The following is a 22,614-nucleotide window of genomic DNA, read 5'->3' as shown; positions in this document are numbered from 1 at the left end:
GGACAAATTTTTAATAATAAATTGAGACGATTACAAATGATTATTGTATTAATTATTTTATTAATATTAACAATATGTATTTATTTATCATTAACAAAATAGATTTATAATTTTTTTATTGTTAAATTGGACCAGAATATAATTCGACCATAGAACATATTGCTGCGTTGTCAAATATCCTTAACAAGAGATTTGACAACGTGTCGATCTTATCCCTAGATAGTAAGGGGAACGGTTGGAAGCAGTCTAAAGGAAGCAGTGAGATCGCTGGGTTGTTCGTTATTTTTCGTTGTGCTGTAAAGCATACTAGCATCACTAAAATGGCGATGGGAACAACGCAAGGGAAGGCCACTGGCTGGCCGAGGAGAACTAGTAACAGCTCTTTTGAAGGAAAAGTTGTACAGAATCTAACTATCAACAGGACAGTTAATTTGTAAGTGAGCAGCATATACGTGATTTAATCACATTATTTTTTAGAGTAATCTCCTTTGACTGCCTCTCCTATAGAACAACTATGGCCGGGTTGAGAGACGCTAGCGATAATACATACTATGTTCCTAAAGTCTTTTGTTATACTATATACGTATATATGTGTATGTTACAACCATGAGACGGCTGTTCATCCTTTCGTTAAGAATATTCTCTATGTTTATGTAAGCGATATCACAAACTTGTGCGCGCGTTATTAATTCATTAAATATCCTTTCTCAAAAATCAATTCTTTATCATATATATTTATTTATTCTTATATATAAACTATATCATTATAATTTTTCAGAGAATACATGGTATATCGCTTCATAAACAAATTAACGCACAAGTCTTTTCTTAATACCATTCGTTTAAAACACTTAGGATTGTATTGAACTTATAATTTTTGCGTTCGTTGCACGATGTATTATTATATACTTCGAATGAATATTGCCTGCTTTACAATCATTGAAAGAATTGAAAATACACACAAAAAAGATAATAATAAATAACCTGTTCTTCGGTAATGTTATTTCATCAATGTAATAATAATCATGGGTACGGTTGAAAGAAAATATTCTATCGTTGTTATGTTTCTTGATGAATATAATATATATATATTTGATCATGTTTTCATATATAAAAGCCTGCACAATTATAAATATAAAACTTTTTTTGTACATTCATACATTGTCTTATTGTATTACTTTGTTATAAATGTATGGATGGAACAAGCGTTATTAATTTTGTTAATTAATAGTTTCCTGACATGTTCTGGAAACTTTTAATTGTTGTATAGACTGAACGGAAATTAAAAGACTTATTAACGGTTTCCTACTTTTTAAGTAATCTCATCTTTGTAAAGATTTAAATAAGAAAGAAAGAGAGATTAATTTTTTTGTTAGAATACATAAATCATATTTATATATGCGCGCTAAAAAGCAGCTACGTATTCTATATCGAATACATTATAGATCTTTTATGTATGTATATACCTCATAACAACTAGGGTATATTTGTTGTTACACATTGTTATTTATTTAAGTTACGAAGAGAATTGTATCGGCTAATTTGTTTTTCAAGTTTCAGTCTATTATTGGAAAGGCTTGTTAATTATGATTAACTGAGTTTTTAAATATTATGCAGGATCATATATCACATAATTTAAATCAGAACTAAGTTACAGATTGATGATATTTATAATAATTTTTCCAAGTACAATATTGCGATGTCTAACAACATTGCTGTCTTTAAATATAAAAGGGAAGGAAGGTATTTTATATAGCTTTCCTTATTTTTAAATAATCGTGTTGTAAAATGTCGCGATAAATATTTATGTAAAAGATAGATATGTTTCAGTGAGTCTTTCTAACTTACAACCATCCTTCGTGGGTATCAAAGCTATCATTATATTTTTTTCCAATCTGTTTATACCTTTTTATTACTACGTAAGAATACATACTTGAAATATGGAGTATGATCATTAATTTGACATTATGTATCGTGGAAAGGGTAATGCTACATGTATGTAGATATAAGAAATTATCGGTACTGTTATGTTTAAATTGGTACCGCAATATGTTTAATTATGTAGATTACATTTTTTATGAATATGAACAATAACACATACGTAATTTTATTGGTGAACTTTTCTTCTCTTTTTTTTCTTCTTGTAACATAAAAAAATGTTTAATAAGTTTGGGTATACTATATACATATATATATATTTCTCGATATTTTTTCATTTTACAATAACTTTATAAATATGTAAAGTAATTTCTTAAGAATATTGTTAATCGATATAGATAACTTCAATCAATATAAAAATTTTAAATTTGGTATAAATTAATTCGATACTCTGTATATAATTTTTCCCATTATAAGATTATTATTTAACTTTATTGTTTTAATATATTCATAATTTTTATATATATAATAAAGGCAGAAATGTCTTTTTCAAAGATTTATATAATCTGCATAGAATCAATTGAATAATATTTATTTATAATTATATTAAAATTAAATTCTCCATTTCATAGAAAATTAGGGAATTGTTAGAAATTAAAGTTTGTTGCATTGTGAATACTTATGTTATCATTATTATTATTATTATCATTATTATTATTGTTATTGTTATTATTATTATTATTATCATTATTATTATATTGTATGTTGCCCTATCACTTTAAGATATAATTTTGGAGAAGCTGAGTTTACTTGCTAAAGATTAAAGAAGTAAGCCTAACAGACCAATACAACTCATTTATCATAGATATCCTTTGACAAACTATTCATTTGGAACAAAAGAGCCACTCTTCGAGAAAGATCCATCGGTGCCAGCAAGGTTTCAACGTATGAGAGATGAATTTGACAAGATTGGAATGAGAAGGAGCGTGGAAGGAGTACTCTTGGTTCACGAACATGGATTGCCCCATGTTCTGCTGCTTCAATTGGGAACGACATTCTTCAAATTGTAAATATTTTTATTTAGCATATTATCCCTTGCTCTATAACGATGTGCAAATTTTATGATATGCTTTACAATCTAAACACAAGAGGTATAAAATGTAGTATTGAATATGGCATGCAGCTCAGTGCATTAAATCATAGTGCAAGGGGTTAATCTAAAAATCTATTAGTCTATAGAATTTAACGAATAATTTATTCGTTATTTTTGTTTGTTTTAGACCTGGTGGAGAACTAAATGCAGGAGAAGACGAGGTAGAGGGCCTAAAACGGCTCCTTACTGAGGTAACAGTTACCACGACGCCTTATGCTGCCTTACAGGGTGGCTAGGAGTGGCACTTTAATATGTTAGATTGTAATATTGTCTTATTATAAACGTATATTGTATGAATTTAAAAGATGTATGTAGAACTTATGTAACCGGGCCTGTAGCTCAAACTAGGGAATTTTCATTTAACTATTATAAGAGGTATTATCTATATTTTTAGTGCGCTGCATGCCCGGAAAAATTGATGTTCGTAGTAGTTACAAGACAAAGCTTATAGGATGCTCTGGTTAGCTAAGAACATTGTTCTTATCCAGCTCTCTTGTATATGTAATATGGACGTTAAACAGACTGGATATGAAGATTGTAAAACGATAAGAAAATTGTATATTTACATTTTATTCTTGGATTTTTTTTTTGCTTTAAAGTTTGATAAATAACTTATTAAAATATATAATTATTTATATATATATATATTGTATATAATGTATAAAATTAAATTCAGTATCGGTAGGCTAAACAAAATACTCGATTAAAAACCAAAGCAGGGCTAATGGTTTTTTAATTTACAAAGTAGGTCATTCATTAAACTCGATTAATAATTTTATATATATATATATATATATTGCCAAATTTGTGAATGTTAGTATCAATATATATATACATGTACAACAGCTGTTTCATTTTCACTATGTATTTTTAAGGAATGCATGTCAGAGGTATTTCTCAAAGTGAATATTTCTGACATATGTAATTAATGTCAATATGTCAATAATAATAATGTAAAGGAGGTTGTGCAAGGAACATATTAGGCAACTCTCAAAAAATTGTCCATTACAACAAAAAAAAAATAATAATGTAATATCAGACACTTTCAAATATAATGTAACCATGTTCTTAGTGGACTATAAATGAAGAAGAATGTATTATATTATATGCTATTTTATGAAAATTATTGAAAATGCATACTAAGTGTAATATACTTAAATTAATAACTTCTAGACATTTGGACAACAAGACGGAGTCAAACAGGAATGGCTGATAGAAGATAGTATTGGAAATTGGTGGCGACCCAACTTTGAACCACCTCAATATCCATATGTTCCACCTCACATTACCAAACCAAAGGAACATAAAAGGTTGTTTCTTGTACAATTACAGGAAAAAGGTAATATACGAGAAAATCCTCTATTTTATATATACCATCTACACGATTTTATTTCTGATGAATTATTTTAGCCCGATTCGCAGTACCGAAAAATTACAAATTAGTTGCTGCACCATTATTCGAATTGTATGATAATTCTCAAGGATATGGACCGATCATTTCTAGCTTACCACAGTCACTTTGCAGGTAAATATTAATTAAATTTTTAATATATAAACAAAATATTATATATCACTATTATGAATTTTATTAAATCATTATTGAATACTTATATGTATATATATCATTTGCCCTTTTTTCAGATTTAATTTTATTTACATGTGAAAAAGGATATTGAAATAAAAAGATTGGTATATTTTATTTAAGTTAATTATGATCTATTATTATTATTACTATTATTAATGAATAATTAAACATTGTATGTATGTGTGAGATGACGGATGCAATATGAAGTTGCTCTTCTATGTATAATATGAAACTTACTATGAATTAAATAATTTTTTTTATGTAGTAAATATTTAATATATCGGTGCCGACTCTCTCCAATTCCTCTATTTTATATATTTAATATAATTTATTAATATTATATTCATAAGAAATAAGTTAAAGTTATAAATGAATTTAAAAAATATAATTTGAGATCGATACTTGTATTTTAGTACAATCGATTTATCTCGATTCTTTGATCGAGATTTACTCAAGGTGTGACGTAGAGTTCGGTTAGATTCGGTATTTTTCGGATAAACTCGACGTTTAGTAACGGTGATAAAGCGTGGCAGTAGGGAGAGGATAACCTAGAAAAACTTAGTGTTTCATACATATAAAAGAAAAGTTTTACTGGAACTCATGGTATTCAATAAATGTTTAGTTCGTTGTTATCATCGTAAGAGAAATAATCGCGCCAACGCCATTAAATTATTGTCATGGGTACCGTTACGTGTATTGCACCTATTAACATCGCAGTCATTAAATATTGTACGTATTTTTATAATATTTAGTATTTATAATAACAAAAATTATAGATATTTTTCTATTCTATAATAGATATTATTATTATTAATTTATTTTTATATAAAATCAAATATTTATAACAAGTATTGTTATCAGCATATGTTTACATTATTTCAAATTTGGATATAAATCATGTCAATTAAATTTGAATTATATTCATATATATGATAATATATACGGACATAATCATATTTTGAATAAGTTCTCGATAAGATTATATTGAAATTGTATCCTATTTTTAAAATTCATCTTTGACCTATTTGTCAACTACAAGTTTCAAATCATTTAAATATGAAGTGACTGGAATCTTTTATTATAATGACAGTGAAATATGATATTTGTATTATGCATTACGAGTTATATAAATTATTTAAATATTCTTTTTTATTATCTTATAAATATCGTCGATATTTAATTAATTTATTTGTTTTATTTTCAGGGGGTAAACGGAACGAAGCTTTAATCTTACCTATTAATGATTCCATAAGTTTAACTCTGGATACAGAACAGGTAATTTTTTATGATTTTTCTTTTTTCCTTCTAATAATAAAATATTAAATATGTAAAGTATATGCATTAATAATATTCATAATGAATATTTATTCCAGCTATGTACAAAAACAACTGTTATGCTTAGTAAAGATTTCAAAAAAGATCGCATATGGTTAAATGGAGTGTAAGCATTATTATTATTATTAATTTTATATCCTTAAACAAATCGTGGAATCAGTTTTATATTATTTTAATATTATGTATTAATTTATTTCAGTGAAGAAGATATTAATAATCCCAGGTTGCAAAATTGTTTGCACGAAAGTAAGTTCCTTAAATATCAATGGAATGATTTATTTTATGTGAAAATAATATTATAATAAATTTATTTTTTCAAGTTAAGAAAAGAGCGAAGATTGTGATAGAAATGATGAATTGGAAACTACATATTTGTTCAGAAAATAATTTTCCAACTGCATCCGGGTTGGCTTCCAGTGCTGCAGGATATGCGTGTCTCACTTTAGCTCTTGCTAAACTGTACAAAGTAAAGGTAACTTGTCTATTCAAATATAATTATGTTATTTTCTTTAACTCTTTGAGTGTTACAAATGCCTATATGCGTTCTTTAATACTAATGTTAAGAATGTAATGTTGTATCGATAATTGTTTTAAGTCTTGTTGCACCAAAATTTTGCTTGATAAAAATTTTCGTATTTTATTTTATTTGAAAGAATAACGATTATAAATTTATTACACTTATAAATAATATAATCAATCAACAAAATATCGATACATGCAGTGGGATGTACTTAACGAAGTATTAGGTTCCTACAAAGCATTTTGGCCAAGAGTATTCACCGCTCAAAGAGTTAAATAAAATTTATTTTTTTATTTTTAATAAATTTATAATTTTAATTTATTGGACAAGGGTGATGTTAGTGTCATCGCACGAATGGGATCTGGTTCAGCATGCCGAAGTACTCTAGGTGGTTTTGTGAGATGGCGTATGGGAAACTTTGAACATGGCACTGACAGCATAGCAGAACAAATAGCACCTGCATCCAGTTGGCCTGAAATGAGATGCTTAATATTAGTTGTGCGTACTCCTGTGTTTTAAGATTTGTCCTTATATAAATTTAATGTTGTACTTAATGATAATTTTTAATTATTATTAATGTACATGTGTGCATTCAGGTGGACGACGACAAGAAAATGGTCTCTAGTGCTGTTGGGATGAAGAGAACCTGTGATACGTCTGAACTTTTACATTACCGTGCTAAATATATTGTACCTCAGCGAGCAGAACTATTACAATCTGCTATTTCGTCGAAAAACTTTAATCTTTTCGCTGAAATTACAATGAAAGACTCCAATCAAATGCATGCAGTGTGTTTAGATAGTTATCCTCCGATTGTATACATGAATAATATTTCTTTTGCAATTATAAATCTTATTCATTCGTATCATAACGTAATTGGAAGCATAAAGGTATTACATATATGTTTATTTATAATAAAGATTATACGTTTCTCACACAATTGGATTCTATTGTAAAATTGAATTATAGGTAGCATATACATTCGACGCAGGAGCGAATGCTACTTTGTATTTATTAGAGCAGAATGTTCCAGAAGTGATAGCAATTTTAGATCATTATTTTCCGCCAGCTAGTAATAATTTGGACAATTATAAAAGAGGCATGCCTATTGAAACGGTACAATTATCACAGGTATATGGAACTGTTCATACTTTATTTCTGATTCTCAAATATGTATAAAATAAATAAATTATTTTTTTTACTTTCAGGATTTAATAGAAAAAATTAATAGTACAGTTTACGAACCAGGTAAAATAAAATATATGATATACACGCGTGTAGGGGACGGGCCTAAATATCTTGAAAGTCCAAAAGATCATCTTTTAAACGATGAGGGTTTGCCTATAAGAAACGCAACTAACGTTCTTTATTAACAATTTATTATTTATTATTTATTATTAAGTAAATAAATATCAGTATTCGTTCTTTCGCACGAACATTTCATACGCACTTTATTGGTACAAGGGAATTTATAGAATATACAATTTTTATAGAAAACATTGTTCTTATAATAAATTTAGTACTACCTCATACACACACACAACATACAGATTTTTTTTAACAATTGCATGTTAGGATGCATAAATATTACAATTAATTAATAAACTTAAGATTTTTCGCGTTCGACAGTTTGAATTTGCATTTTTTCTAATAATTGTTGTTAACAATTAATTAATTAATTACGAAAAATAATTGTTGATAATATAGGAAGTATGGTTATCGACTGAGCAAGTATGGATATCGACCGAGCAAGTAGAAGTATCAACCGAGCAAGAAAATAAATGATAAAGCTTCGATTCGAATTCGATAGATGTCACAGTTAGACGAGCGGGTTCTTTCACTTTGACGGTTGCCATTGCACAGTGCATTTTCAGTGCGACGCTAGGTTCGGTTGGGTTAAGGGGTGAATGATTCGCGTTCGTTGTTCTATGAGAAGGACGTCGTGTTCTTGTAGGTAGAGAGCACTGTACATCGAGATATAGGTAGGGAAGAGGAAGGGACGGTGAGAGAGGACGAGGAGGAGGAGGAGGAAGGGATAAAAGGGGGCGGTAGGGGTAGTAGTTTCTGAGAAGGGATCAAAAGAAAAAGAAGGATGATGTTTAGATTATGCGACACAGTAGAGCCGGTTGTCTTTTGGTGATCCTTTTAAAATGAAATATTGACAATTGTTAGCCAACTAAAGCTGTTCTTCTCGCTTGTTGGTGGTCCTTCACAAACGGAAGGAAGAAATTGTATTTGAAAGTGTATGAGGCTAAGTTATGACACGGTTCGAGCGAGTTAGAAGAGGTAGGAGTAAAGGCGTGTGGTGTGATAATAGGGACGACGGCAAGGACTGTTCCGTTTCCGTTCTCAGTTTCGCGCGGTTCGCGGATCCGACCACTGTTGCCGTTGCCATAGCCGTTCTTCCGTCCGATAATAATACCAATTTTTGCAAAACTTGTATGCACTATTACCCCGTCTTTGCTTCCTCCTCCTCCTCATCTTCCTCTTCCTCTTGGTGGGTCGTGAAGGGCAACACGAGTCTAACGTCATTAGAGTTACGGGGTAGGATTAGGACATAGGATAAGTTAAGAGGTATTTGAAGAAGTCGCGGACTCGCCGGAGAACGTGGACCACACAGTCCATTGGACTGTGAAAAGGAGAAAGGAGGAGGAGGAGGAGGAGGAGGGGGAGAAGAAGGTGGTAGTAGAGGAGGGGTCGAGGGGAGGGGAGGAGGAGCGCGAAAGGATGAATGAGAAGACAGAGTGCTGAGCGCACTCCTTGGTTCCTCGCGTCTCTTAACATTTGTGTGCTGCTTCGTTTCTTCCAAGAACGAGAGAAGCCCAATAGGACGAGTATATAAGGTTCTTTGGGAAAGAAAAAAGGGAAAAGAAAGAGATAGAAACGACTAACCGAAGACAACGACCTGTGGGGACGACGAAGAGGAGGAGGAAGAGGTGGAGGAGGAGGAAGGAAAGATAGAAAGAAAGAAAAAGATGTGGGATCTTTGGTGTGCCTTCTTACTACCGTGTCTACTAACTTGAATGCGTGATTATTCCTTTCGCCTGAGCGGTTGGCCGTCCACCAACCTAAAGCTACGTTCACAAACAATTTCTACGTTTTTTTACGTCGAACCGAATCCAAGCGGTTGATGAGAACCGATCGAGTTCGATCGTCCAATCAGCTGTCGGGTATGTGTGTTCAACATTTATTTATATAATACTCTTTTTCTTCTTCCTCTTCTTTTTCTTCTTCTCCTTCTTCTTCTTCTTCTTCTTCTTCTTCTTCTTCTCTGATTCTTTTATTATTTTGTCTTTTTTATTTTTAATTTAAAAAGATATTTAAAACACGTACCTTGGCATAATATCGTTATCATTTATGCAACGGGAGATCTATGTGAAGTCGCATTTAAATCGAACACCAAAGAGCGCGGCGGTGCATTCTCCTAACGCACGTGGGGTAAATGGAAGGTGAAGGTAAACGAAATAGCTCGAGGATTCGACTTTTTATTTCCTTTCCTTTGATTCGTTCATTATACAGGGTGTTTCCTTTAGTTCGATCGAACATTATCTTCGTTTTATTATTTTATACTATTGTTAGATACTTTTGATTTATCATTGAAATATAATCAATCATTTTGATCGTGATTTTTAGTTATAGTCATTTCATAATTTTTCCATACCAAGAGTACAATAAATCCTTTTATAACGTGCCGAAAATATGGCTGACACTCGGTTTCGTACAAACGCGAATTCATGCAATGCCAATTCAACGTGCAATTATACATTTAATATAGGAATTTGTTGTATCGAAAATTATATCAAAATTCAATACCCTATATAGAATAATTTCAACTACATTTCGTGATCGTTGATATTAAAGTTAATCGTTTTGCAAAATTATACACATACATACATACATACATATATATATATATATTTTTTTTCTTTTCTTTTCTCGATGTATAATTTTGTGAAATCGTAATAAAAAAAAAAGAAAAAATACAAATATAAATTGTGGTCCAAGAGAAATAATTATGCACGAAGGTTTATAAGATACACGCGAGATAAATACAATATATCTATGCACACACAAAAAAATATATATATTTATATGTAAATGGCATATGTATCGAAGGTTCCTTCCTTTTCCTTTGTTCCGAGCTTGAAAACCTGTGTGAGAGCACCTTGACGCGTTCAGGTGTGCGCTCGAGATGCGCGCGCGCGCAAAAATGCATCCTCTGTCGTGGTGATTGAACTCGGCATCGTGATGCCGATACAGATGCGCATAGGGGATATGTCTGTATGAACAAAGCGTACGTAAGGGATCTACATTAGAGATAGAACACGTCTTCTATTTGTCTTACCTATTAGATTCAAATTATTTTCCTATTGTTTTTTTTCTTTTTTTTTTTATTGACCAGTGATCTTTTAATTTCAATCGAAATTCGTCATCTTTTTGTATTTCACGTATATTTGCGTATTATTTCCTCTTATTTCTTTTTATTTTTACATTACAGTAATTTTTTGTGTTCTATGCAATTAAATAAATGATTAATTTATTTGTAAACATTTATAATTAAGGAACCATCGACTATATTGAATCTATGATTCGTTTTTCTGTTATACCATAAGTTCGTAATGGCGAATATAATTTTTTTTTTTTTTTTATATATAAGGAAATGAAAGTAATGCAATAATTATAAATATATATCGATTATTATACTAACCTCGATGAGATTGCGATTACTCGGATGAATTCGTAGCACGATGAGATACGGGCTACGTGTACGTGACCTTGAATTCGGGGCCACTTGTAGCACGTGCTTCATCCACCACCCCCGTATCTGCTACATGCGAGTCAAATTTTACACGTATGCTTTAAGATTTGTACTAACTCGTTGTGATCGAGTCACGAGACGTGATTCACAATTAATCGATCTCGAACGATTCTCTTAAACAGACTAATCACATTTTTCTTTATTTGCTCGTAAATTCTAATGCAACTTGTGTAAAAAAGAACAATTGTTCTCAAACATTGTTTCGCTTTCATTCAATTAATTAGAATTAATCCTTTTGTCAATAATTCCTACGATGTACGTGCGAAAGATAATGATTTGATATTTAAAAAAAAGAACAAAAAAATAAACAAAAAATATACAATTTGAAAATGAAAGAATATATTATATTTTTAATTATTAATTTTGCATATTTGACTTATGTTAATTTATCATATTAGAAAATTTTTGATTGCGGGGGTGGGGATCTTAGAAGTGTCACTTAAAATTGACCATAGGAACACGTGTGATTTTTTTAGCGAGACTGGACGAACGAGATCGAATGAAGCTGGAAGAAGCATGCCCTCTAAGAAGCAGTATAATCTCGTGCATAATGACGAGTATGATACACGAATACCGCTACACAGCGAGGAGGCTTTTCACCGTGGAATCGTCTTCCACGCCAAGGTAATAATCACGACCATGATATATTTCCAATAGGCCAATCATATTTTCCCTAATAATAATTAATCATCGTATATAATATCACCCCTTCTTCTGGGGTGTGTTTGATGATCCCAACCTTAGTTCTTTTCCTTTTTCTTTTAACCAAGAAGAAGAAGAAGAAGAAGAAGATGAGAACATCAATGATTTTTTGATTTTCCATCGATCGTAATTTACCATAAACCAGGGGAACACACTTGAAGTATTTTTTTAAATATATTTATAAGTATATAAATATGCACATGTTTTATGTAGACACATAATATTGCAATTTAATGACTCGTTCCTTTAGATTTATAATAGTTCGATTTAACGATGCATCTTACACTTTGAACTTGTATCCTGATTTTTCACGATACAAGGAATAGTTGAGTATTACAATTAACATGTTAATTGATTTGAATAATTTATGAATCGATTTATGAATCGACGGACTGTTCCTATAAGATTATCTTCTTGATATCAAGATAAATAAATTATGTAGATAAAAAAAGAAGGGACCAGACGATCGACTAGATTAGCTTTGATTTAGGCTACTTGAGTTGATTCAAATCAGCTGATACGAAACAGACCGATCCAATCAACAACAGTTGGATCATCTTATCGCGTTCGGATCATCAGAGTTGGTTTTACGAGGAGTGAAGGAAGAAAGTTTGATCTCGGGGTTCGATTAGGAGGGGTATTAGGGTTAATAGTAAGGGTTTTACGCGTACATTTTTTTGTAGAAATAGAAAATATATTATTTGGAGAGGATATTCGCGCATGGTGCAACAACCAAGGAGGAGGACGGCAACGACACGAGATATTTTCGGACTATGCCGGTACCGTCGTGATGACGTCATTGTACAAGTGTTTATTTCAGTAGTACACGTTCCAAGAAAGGTCGAAGCTTTTGTGCGCTCGACTTTAAAGCTCATAAAGCTCTCCTTAACTCTCTCTTACTCTCTCTCTCTCTTTCTTACTCTATCTTTTTCTCATTCGTTTTTCCTTACCACGCATACATACATACGTGTATACACGAATTACCACTACTACTACTACGTTAACGTATGTACATTCCTTTTTCGTTTGGATAATTCACACAGACAGGCAGGCAGACAGACAGACAGACAGAAACATTCGTAAATTTCTTCGAAATTCGAATGAGAATAACCGCGAATTTATTTTGAATTTGAACAAAATTAGGGGGCAAAAAATAAGATCGATATCTTAGGAATATTTGAATTGATTTCATTTTTGTTGTTAGAAGTATTGTCAGAATCAGAAGAAGAACTTGCAGTAGGAAGAAGAAGAAGAAGAATAAAAGAAAAGGTGGGGAAGGAGGAGGAAGAGGAAGAGGAAGAGGAAGAGGGGGTGTTCACTTTATCTATTCGCGAGGGTTTATAAGAAAAATTGTGTATTCCTAGGTAAAACGAGTCACTTTAACGTCGAACTATCGATCGTTAATTCACGAATAAAAAGAATAGTAGTAGTAGCAATAGCAATAGTAGTAGGTAGTAGTAGTATCGTGGAACTAGCAAAAGCTAAAGTAGCAGCCACCTTCTCAGTCCTTGCGATTTTTCTTACTCATATACATATACATATGTGGGAGAACTACCACGTGCAACTAGAAACGCTCGAACACGTGGCCCGGTCGTAGCTTCAATGGGGGATTCTAAATACGGATTGTTAGAGGTGCTCAATATATGTGTATGAAAGAAAGAAATACGTTCGTTGATCCAAAAGAAACTTTGGAACGCGGAAACACCAATGTGCTGTTATCTTTTTGTTTCTTTTTTTATATATATATATATATATTTTATATTTATATATTTGAGAACGAGACGTTTTTCCTTGCTAATCCATAACCCTCCCCCCATCTACTCAAGTATTCAATATTTTTCAATTATTTATTGTTCGTCGGTAATTTAACAAAATCATTGTGTCACGTGAAATATTTATTTTAATAATAGAAAGAAAATAAATATTATCATTCAATTATAAATATAAATATATTTTATTATTATAATTTTTATAATTATATTACATTAAATAATATTTTATAATTATAATATAAAATAATTAACGTTCATTTATATTTTATATTTGATTTTATTTTGATTATTTCAGTTCATCGGTTCTATGGAGGTACCCCGACCAACCAGCAGAGTTGAGATCGTAGCGGCAATGCGAAGGATTCGCGTGAGTTAGCATAATTTATTCAATTATAAGATTTTCCTATTCGTATACGTATATACAACGATCTTGTCATTTTGTTTAATATTTTTTATTAGTACGACTTTAAGGCGAAAGGGATTAAGAAAAAGAAAGTGACGTTGGAGGTATCGGTCGACGGGTTGAAGGTCATGCTCCGGAAGAAGAAGGTACGTATGCATACACGCACACATGTGTATGTATGTATATATATATATATATATATAAGTACACACGTACATTACGTTCTCAAATGATGTGCCATTTCGCAACTAAAAACGAAGTGGCGATTTAGAACGAGAAATGGATTTTGGATGCTTGCCACGAGTGTATTCGTGTCAATGGGGGGTGGGAGTGGGACCGGGGGGGAGGGAAAGGTGGACGACGAATCTTTTCAAAAAATATCTATTATTATAAGTTATTAATATTTATTCTTTTTTCTTTTTTTTTTTCTAGAAAAAACAGCAGTGGATGGAAGAGAACAAAATGTATTTGATGCATCATCCAATTTACAGGTGAGAGACGTCAATTGCATTATCGTATTTTGTTCTTCGTCAATTTATTTAGAATAATAATAAATAAATAAATAAATAAATAAAAATATAAATATTATATTTAATTAGAAATGTAACGTTTCGTGGTTTTTTGTTATCAATTTTCAGGATATTCTACGTCTCCCACGACAGTCACGACTTGAAAATATTTAGTTACATAGCTCGCGACGGTAGCAGTAACACATTTAAATGTAACGTCTTCAAATCGAGTAAAAAGGTAAGATGGTTAATTCCTTAGATCATCTTTAAACGACGACGAGTTTCTAATATCGAATAATAGTTATTAAAATAAGAAGCAGCGAGTAACAACGGTAATAGCAATAACACTTAGGCAACATTTAATATATGGATGGGGGAAATCAAATGCAAAACCCATGACTCTACCTATTTACTTACATGTGTTACATGTACAGTAATATAACGTACAGGTAAAGTGTAGAGACAATTAACCACACCTGAGTATGTAAGACATTCGTCCTAGCTAACTATCAATTCGCGTCATTCATTCCCTATAAATAAAAATAATTATACGCGCATTCTCGATGCTTTAAAGAAACAGGGAAAATACTAAATGAACTTCTCACATTGTTCTCTCCTTTCTTTCTTTTTTTTTTTTTCTTTCTTTCCATTTTCCTTTTCTTTTCTAATATTCGATTCGAGTTACCCTATTCGTACAAAGGTAATTTATGACATCACCTAACTTCGTCATTCTATCGAGTGACTCGAAAAACAAGAAAACAGAAGTAATCAAGAAGTTCCTTTTACGTGCACGCCACACTCGAAACAACATCGGTGCAATATCAAAATTTACTTCGTAAAATAGGAAGTTAATTTTTGTCCTTTCTTTTTCTTTTGTTTTTTTTTTTTTTTTATTTGTTCGAATGATACGATGAGAATACAGTGACGTTTTAAAGAGACACCTGTACTAAATTCGATACTTGAATGATATTTTTGTTGTATTGAATTACGAGAAGAAGAAGAAGTGGTCGAAATTCAGAACACGGAATTCAGACATTGAGAATAGACAGAGAAAGTGAGAGGAAGGCTAAATGTATATACGTGTGTGTATGTGTGTGTGTGTGAGAAAGAGAGAGAGAGAGATATATTAATGCACTTATAAATAAACCAGAGGAAAAATCAGCTCACCACGAGCCGGTTCACATTGTGCTGCGTGCTGCCGAATCGAACACTCTTCTTCTCACTCGGTATTTCTGGACGACTCGGTTACTCCAATTTTACTTTAACATAAGTGTTAGCCTAATTTTTCAGTGTATTTATTAGTGTGGGAGAAAATAAGAGGACACCGTTATAACGTTCGTGGTGTTTGAGAACATTGACGCGTAGGAAAGACAAAAAAAAAATATATATTTTTAAACAAGTTATAAAGTGTTTACGTTACCACTAGTACTCGTCATTTCGTGCTGTCAAAAGTGTTTAGTATAACGTTCGTCGATGATCTCTGATGTAATATATCTTTTTAATACCCCTTTTTCTCTGTCCGAACTATTATCAATTGAAAATCATAGAGATCTTAGGTAGGTGTTAGACTAAAAAGTTTATCCAAACCTTTTTCTTTTCAATCGCGAATCGATAAATATTGCAAAGTGGTTTTTACTTTATTTTTAATTTTTTTCTAGAACCGATACTATGGAACACTGTTTAGGAAATTTTGATATAGGTATTAGATGTTAATATTAATAATAACGAATAATTATTAATTACTAATAAATATACAGGCCCCAGTAGTTGGTATTATAATTAAATATTTTTATTAAATATTTTTATAAGTTTACCGTAATAATTTTGTTAAAGGTAACCACATGTTCACTTAGTTGCCAACCCAATATCATGATCATACCTTACGTTGCATATATATATTTATATAGATGCGTGTCGTGGAAAGAAAAGGGTTGTTAAAAACGATAATGAAAGTGTGAGAGATAAATAAATGTGTTGTTTGTTGCCAGTGTTGAAAATGTTTGTGTAATCGAATCGATGGATGGTAGTATCGCGTTATATCTCGTCGACTGTTAGTATATCGGCTATAGTTTCGAAGGAAGTTACGAGCGAAACGATTTATCGATTCTTTTGCTATCGGCTAAAGAAAGAAGAAGGAGTTCACCGATGGAAACGGTGTTAGGTAGCCATACATTTTAACCCCTTATACCACTTTCTTCCTTCTTCGTATACTCATTATTTTTTTAATCTCTTTTTGCATTGTTCAATTATCGTTTTCTTTTTTCTTCTTTTTTTCATATTATATTTTAAACGATGATTTCTTTTCGGTTCAGATCATTAATTGCAAAGATTGATCTTATATTTGTTACGTTGATAATCATAATTGTATATCATATATTTTATTTATTTTTTCTTTTTAGTTAATTTCAAATGTAACATTTATTTCGATTCGTCAAAGGAACGTCTTCTTTTTTAGGATGCGTACGATTTATTATATTTTTTCTTTGACTTCATCAATAGCATCGTCGTTTAAATAAGAAAAAATCAATTGGTTCTCGGAAAAAAAATGTTAATTAAATATTTAGAAGATAATCTGTTACAAAGAATTTGATAATTAGAGGGGGCATGGAAACGAGAATATAAAAGTAATGTGTGTAGAAAAGATATGCATAGATGATATCTTCGTTGTGGTCTTACTTTGCGCGTGTATGCGTTAGTTCTGCTTGTTATTCCAAACGACTGTGTATCCGGCATGCAAATAAACCCAGATTGTTTACTCTCATAGCATCGGGAGAGATAATTTATTTGGTACTCTCGCGAATATACACCTCTAATTCCAAAACTTATCTCGTGCTGCTTAATCTTATTTGCGTCTAGGAAAAATATATCTATTCTATTAGATAAAAAAATACATATATCGAATGATAAGAATTTTTAAAGGAACGGAAAAGAGAACGCGACGATATAGTTTGGGTTCAATTTGAAATCAAATAAATAATAGTTGTATTCTACGGTGAAAAATGGGCAAATGAAATTTCATATAACACGCGGAGAATTATTATTTCAATTATTCATTAAACGAATAAAAATCATTCATCCTGTGGGAATAATTTGAAGTAAAGGAATAATAATTCGTTCGTAAAATCGATAATACAGAAATCTGTTGGAAAATCGATAACCATAATTTTATCCAACATGAGGTGTGAAATCGTTCGATAAAAAATTAAAAAAGGATTAGATTAGATTAACCGGAACGAAATGTTGAAAAATTGGACGAAGAATACGAACGCCGGCGTTAATTCAACGACCTTGGCAAATCCTATTTCCGGTGGTACTTCATCTCCGAACCATTCCACAGTTCCGGAATGCGAAAATTCTCTGAAACCGCGTAAAAAGCTTTCCTTTAAAGAACCGGAAACAATTTTGAATCATTTAAAGTTAAGGAGACCGTTCGTTCGAACTAAAAGTGCATCATCGTTGCAACCGATTCGTTCTGCTTCGGTTGACGTTAACATCGATGAAAATCCTTTCGAGGATGAGAACGAGGACGAATACGAGGAACTCGAGGTAAAAACAATAATACAAATTTTTATTTAGTTAACAAGGATCGTAGAAAATAAAAATTACAAATGTTCCTGATTTTAACAACAATTTCAATAGAAAACGTTTGAACAAAATTATGTCAATCCTTTCCTTATGAGTTTTTACTATAATCGACAAGAAGATTTTACTTTACCTTCTATTAAATTCGTATTTTCAATTAATCCTATTAAAAAATATATTTGAAATAGGAATTCATAAAAAATACATTTACCAATAAATTGAAATTATAATACGTTATCAGAAACTCGTCGTAAATGTTAATCAAACGTAAATAGAATAATACGATCTTTCAATTAAATTCAAAGAGTTTGATTTTATCAGAGCCAAGCGATGAGGGTTGTTAGAACCGTTGGCCAAGCATTCGAGGTGTGCCATAAATTAAGTATAAATAATGCTAACGACGATGCTAGAGAAAAGGAAAAGGAAAAGGATCATAGCAACGAGAACCATCGTGACGTTTACGAGGAACAAGATGAAAATACTTTAGAACAATCGCAACCATCCCCGTTGACGTTGCACAAAGGTATACAATTATTTTATATTTTCTAATATATTTAATAAATTATTATTATTATTATTATATATACGTTACAGACATATCGTTGTTGGGAGAAGCAGAGGATTTGATACAAGAACAATCTCCGGTGTCATGTTTTTTAAGATCTCACGATGTTCCAGTAACGACAGCTTCTACCTCACCTATTAGACAATCGCCATCGGTATATAAATTGATTGATTTATTTAATTAATAATAAAAAAAACTAAAACATTTGTTCGAACAAACGTTTAAATATATTTTTAATGCATTCCCATAGGGTACGGTAGCATCCGATTGTGGAGGTGGGGGTGGTGGTGGTGGTGGTTTATTGGTAGGAGGCGAGTTAACTGCACTCAAACACGAGATACAACTTTTACGAGAAAGATTAGAGCAACAGAGTCAACAAACCAGAGCTGCAGTAGCTCATGCAAAACTTCTACAGGATCAGCTTGCAGCAGAGACCGCTGCACGCATCGAGGCTCAGGTAATAAAGTTAGATATAAATTTGACGATTTGGGGAAATTAACTTTGTCGACAAACTATTACTACACCGAGAAGTTACGTAAATAAACGATATCATTTTTATTGATCTATTTAAATGTTAATAATAATAATAATAATAATGATACAATAACATTGTTTATAACGATAATTAAATATTTGTTCATTTAGACGCGAACGCATCAATTGTTAGTGCAAAACAAAGAATTGTTGGAACATATAGGAGCATTGGTTGGTCATCTCAGGGAACAAGAACGTATATCCAGTGGTCATATAAATACGCAATCACAAATGTTGCCTGCATCGTCTAATACGTCGTCGACGACGACGACGACGACAACTGCGACAAATCAACAACAATCATCAATCATTCCTGATTTACCTAATCTCGGCCAGGTAACGTTCTACCGAATCCCATGAAACGAAAAATAAAACGGGGGACCAGCAAATCTCCTTCGTCTGACGCCTACTGTGCACAACAACGTTGCATTTTCCCATTAACGTTTTTTAACCCGATGCATTTTGTAATTGTTCTTTTTTTTTTTTGTTTTATTGTTTTATTCATCACCGTAACAGTCTTTTGTATCGAGAGTCTTCGTCTTCGTCTTCGTCTTCTCCTTCTCCTTCTACCTTTTCTTTTTTTTTTAACTTTATAATAAACCGATTTACATACAACTTTATACGTTTTGCATCCAACAACAACAATAAGAACGTCGTACATGTTCTCTCTCTTAAACTATGTTTTACTCCTGAATGAATATTATGCGATATACGTTACTTTAGTCGAATAAAACGCGTACGGCATGCCGCTTGCAAACAAACAAACAAACAATCAACCAACCAACCAACCAACGACCAACGAGAACAGGTTTTTCCTTCATTCAACGTTTGAGAAACAACGGAGAATGTTCTTTTGTTGTTTTGTCGAGAGAGAGAGAGAGAGAAAGAGAGACTACTAAAAGTAAAATAGTTTTAAATATTCGTTTCTATCTTACATTAGAGCTCTTCCTTGGTATAGAAGTTAAACGTCGTGGAATTTCTAAACAAAACTTCTTTACCACTAACAATATTTTCTTTAACAACGTTTTACGAGACAGATGCACGCAGCATATTGTTGATTTATCTATCATCCAGAGCCAACTATGTATATATATATACTTGACCATCATCATCTTCATCATCATCATCATCATCATCATCATCGTCGTCGTCATCATCATCATCATCAACATACACACACACGCACACTCATACAAATATTCCAATACACATTTTGGAAGATTTTGATCAACGTTTTTGCTTACTACCGATCAAAATCTTCTCCCAATAAAATGTTGTCCGTCAAAATGGTGGAATATTAAAAGCTAAACCGCTAATACAATAATTCTGCTAAGTGCCAGTATGACGGTGTTGTCCGACAGGTCTTCGCACAAGATTATGGACTTCTCGCAAGCAATAAATGCTAGGTAATGTCTTTTGGTTTTATTTGATTCATCGTTTATTAATTGAAATTAATCGAACAAAATGGTGGTAATCGTTTTTCTTTCTCTTTTTGCTTTTATGTTTTAATATATTAATGTTTTTTCGAATTTTCTTTGTTTTCTTTTTTCTTTCTTCTATACTATTATCGTATACGTGTACGTGTATGTATAATAATATATTAATAAATGTTACAGTTTCGGTATGTGTGAGTTTCATTTGCACGGAAACTGTATACAGGAAAGTACTACGTCTTTAATTTGAATGAAATTAAATGAATTTTGAATGATATAAGTTTTATCGAATTTACGACGTTTAATAATATTAGATTTTATCAAACAGTGTTGCCAACGAAGCGGAGAACAAAGTTTATCTTGGGAATCGGATCCATCGGCTTTTACATATTGCCCATATTCTATGGATTCTTTGTATCATCCTGGTAGTCTCGGTGTTATGGGAATTCAAGGAAACAACAGTTCTACGGATCAATTACATTTCCAAGCGCAATTAATGGAAAGACTTCATAATATCAGTCCATACCAAAGTCAAAGATCACCATACGGTACGCCGTCACCGTACGCGATGCAACCACCAGGATTTTTATTGTCTCCTAATTCCAGGCCATCCGTAAGTCAAGAATTTCCATAACAACGCAATACCAACGTTTATTCAAATCTCTGGTATGCATTATTGGTATGTGCATTCACATGGTACACCTGTATGTATGTTGTTTTGTTTTATCTTTGCAGAACTCGGCACAACTTTCACCAAATTCAATATCACTGAGAGTCTCTCAACCCAATAGTTTCACTCCGTCACCTGTTATGAATCACAAATTACAGGATAATTACAGGACAACAGCTACGAGCATCACTGAAAATGCGGATATTCAACAATCGTCGTTCATTAAACCGTTACCTTGTAAGGCCAATGATCACAATTCCTCATCGTTAGATATTAATAAGATCAAACAAGAACGTTATTATAGTCAAGATGAGATACCACCGATAGTTTTGGATCCACCACCGCAAGGCAAACGTACGGACGGGGCTATCGTTGTCAAAGAACTCTCCATCAAAGAAAATTCTTTAAATCTTAATAACGAAAAAGGACAAGCTCAGAAAAAATTAACCGCTATGTTACGTTCCCCTGGTCCACCACCAACTCGGACAACCAGTGCTCGTCTACCACCGAGAAATGATTTAATGAGTCAGGTCAAAAGGACAACTTGGGCACGTCATACTACGAAATAATTGACATATATACATATATTTTTTTTTTCTTAAGACTTTAAACGAATAACGACGTTAGTCTTGTATTTTACTTGTGCCAAAGGAATTATGCACAGCAACGGTCTCGCGCCAAGTTTTTTTAAATATGTAAATAAATCCTTTGTATTACCCTGTCGAGAAAAAGAGACGAATTTGCGGACGGATATAGATTATTATTTGTATATACATTGAACGAAAAAAAGAAAAAAAAAATACACGTGTATTTTTTTGGCACATAGGATAATGAATTTCTTCTTCTCTCTCTTCTTCTTTTCTACTTTTTTCTTTTTTTAAATAAGAAAAAAGACGCGTACACAAGAGATGATTAATATGGTTAATATTATTCCTCGGGCATATCTATATCGTCGACATATGTAGGCAGTAATCACTTATTTCGTGCTACTGGATGCGTGCTGATGCCTTTTAACACCCATGAGTTAATAAAGTCGGCTTCTATTCATTAGTAGAAATATCATTGCGAATTCCGTTTCCATCAAACAGTACCTTGTTGAATCTTGGTAAAGACGGTACACACCTGAAATCCGTTGAATAATCTCGTTATAGTAA

The 22,614-nt window shown here is 31.9% G+C and overlaps 3 protein-coding genes and 1 long non-coding RNA gene across 7 annotated transcripts; all 4 read left to right on the top strand.

The window, feature by feature from the left end:
• Window positions 1–210: 210 nt before the first annotated feature.
• On the top strand, window positions 211–4,698 carry LOC122518135 (cleavage and polyadenylation specificity factor subunit 5). Its single transcript, XM_043636873.1, has 6 exons — window positions 211–433; window positions 2,744–2,944; window positions 3,159–3,222; window positions 4,205–4,370; window positions 4,442–4,556; window positions 4,673–4,698. The coding sequence occupies exons 1-6, from the start codon at window positions 321–323 to the stop codon at window positions 4,692–4,694; spliced, it is 681 nt and encodes a 226-aa protein (XP_043492808.1). The 5' UTR covers window positions 211–320; the 3' UTR covers window positions 4,695–4,698.
• Window positions 440–2,105, top strand: LOC122518136. The gene is made up of 2 exons (XR_006303981.1): window positions 440–653; window positions 779–2,105. It is a non-coding gene; the product is annotated as an uncharacterized LOC122518136 (long non-coding RNA).
• A 305-nt stretch (window positions 4,699–5,003) lies between the features above and the next one.
• LOC122518134 (diphosphomevalonate decarboxylase) lies at window positions 5,004–7,968 on the top strand. Its single transcript, XM_043636871.1, has 9 exons — window positions 5,004–5,345; window positions 5,821–5,891; window positions 5,990–6,057; window positions 6,151–6,197; window positions 6,272–6,423; window positions 6,802–6,969; window positions 7,068–7,361; window positions 7,441–7,602; window positions 7,680–7,968. The coding sequence occupies exons 1-9, from the start codon at window positions 5,294–5,296 to the stop codon at window positions 7,842–7,844; spliced, it is 1,179 nt and encodes a 392-aa protein (XP_043492806.1). The 5' UTR covers window positions 5,004–5,293; the 3' UTR covers window positions 7,845–7,968.
• A 150-nt stretch (window positions 7,969–8,118) lies between these two features.
• Window positions 8,119–22,191, top strand: LOC122518132 (carboxyl-terminal PDZ ligand of neuronal nitric oxide synthase protein-like). Of its 4 annotated transcripts, XM_043636868.1 has the most exons (13): window positions 8,119–8,453; window positions 9,020–9,641; window positions 11,767–11,914; window positions 14,060–14,131; window positions 14,224–14,313; window positions 14,600–14,658; window positions 14,806–14,914; window positions 18,580–18,781; window positions 18,853–18,977; window positions 19,074–19,280; window positions 19,469–19,693; window positions 21,119–21,403; window positions 21,526–22,191. In XM_043636868.1, exons 3-13 carry the CDS (start codon window positions 11,807–11,809, stop codon window positions 22,027–22,029), a joined length of 1,986 nt encoding a protein of 661 aa, XP_043492803.1. In that variant the 5' UTR covers window positions 8,119–8,453; window positions 9,020–9,641; window positions 11,767–11,806; the 3' UTR covers window positions 22,030–22,191. The 4 variants fall into 4 exon arrangements, with proteins under 4 accessions (XP_043492803.1, XP_043492802.1, XP_043492805.1 ...); XM_043636870.1 differs by lacking the exons at window positions 8,119–8,453; window positions 9,020–9,641 and having other exon boundaries at window positions 11,660–11,914; window positions 21,526–21,697; window positions 21,765–21,883; XM_043636867.1 differs by lacking the exons at window positions 8,119–8,453; window positions 9,020–9,641 and having other exon boundaries at window positions 11,659–11,914.
• Window positions 22,192–22,614: the final 423 nt, after the last annotated feature.

The sequence above is a fragment of the Polistes fuscatus genome, unplaced genomic scaffold (assembly GCF_010416935.1).
Source record: "Polistes fuscatus isolate 324 unplaced genomic scaffold, CU_Pfus_HIC Scaffold23, whole genome shotgun sequence".
NCBI classification, from domain to species: Eukaryota; Metazoa; Arthropoda; class Insecta; order Hymenoptera; family Vespidae; genus Polistes; species Polistes fuscatus.
This window is presented reverse-complemented; position numbering and strand designations above follow the sequence as displayed.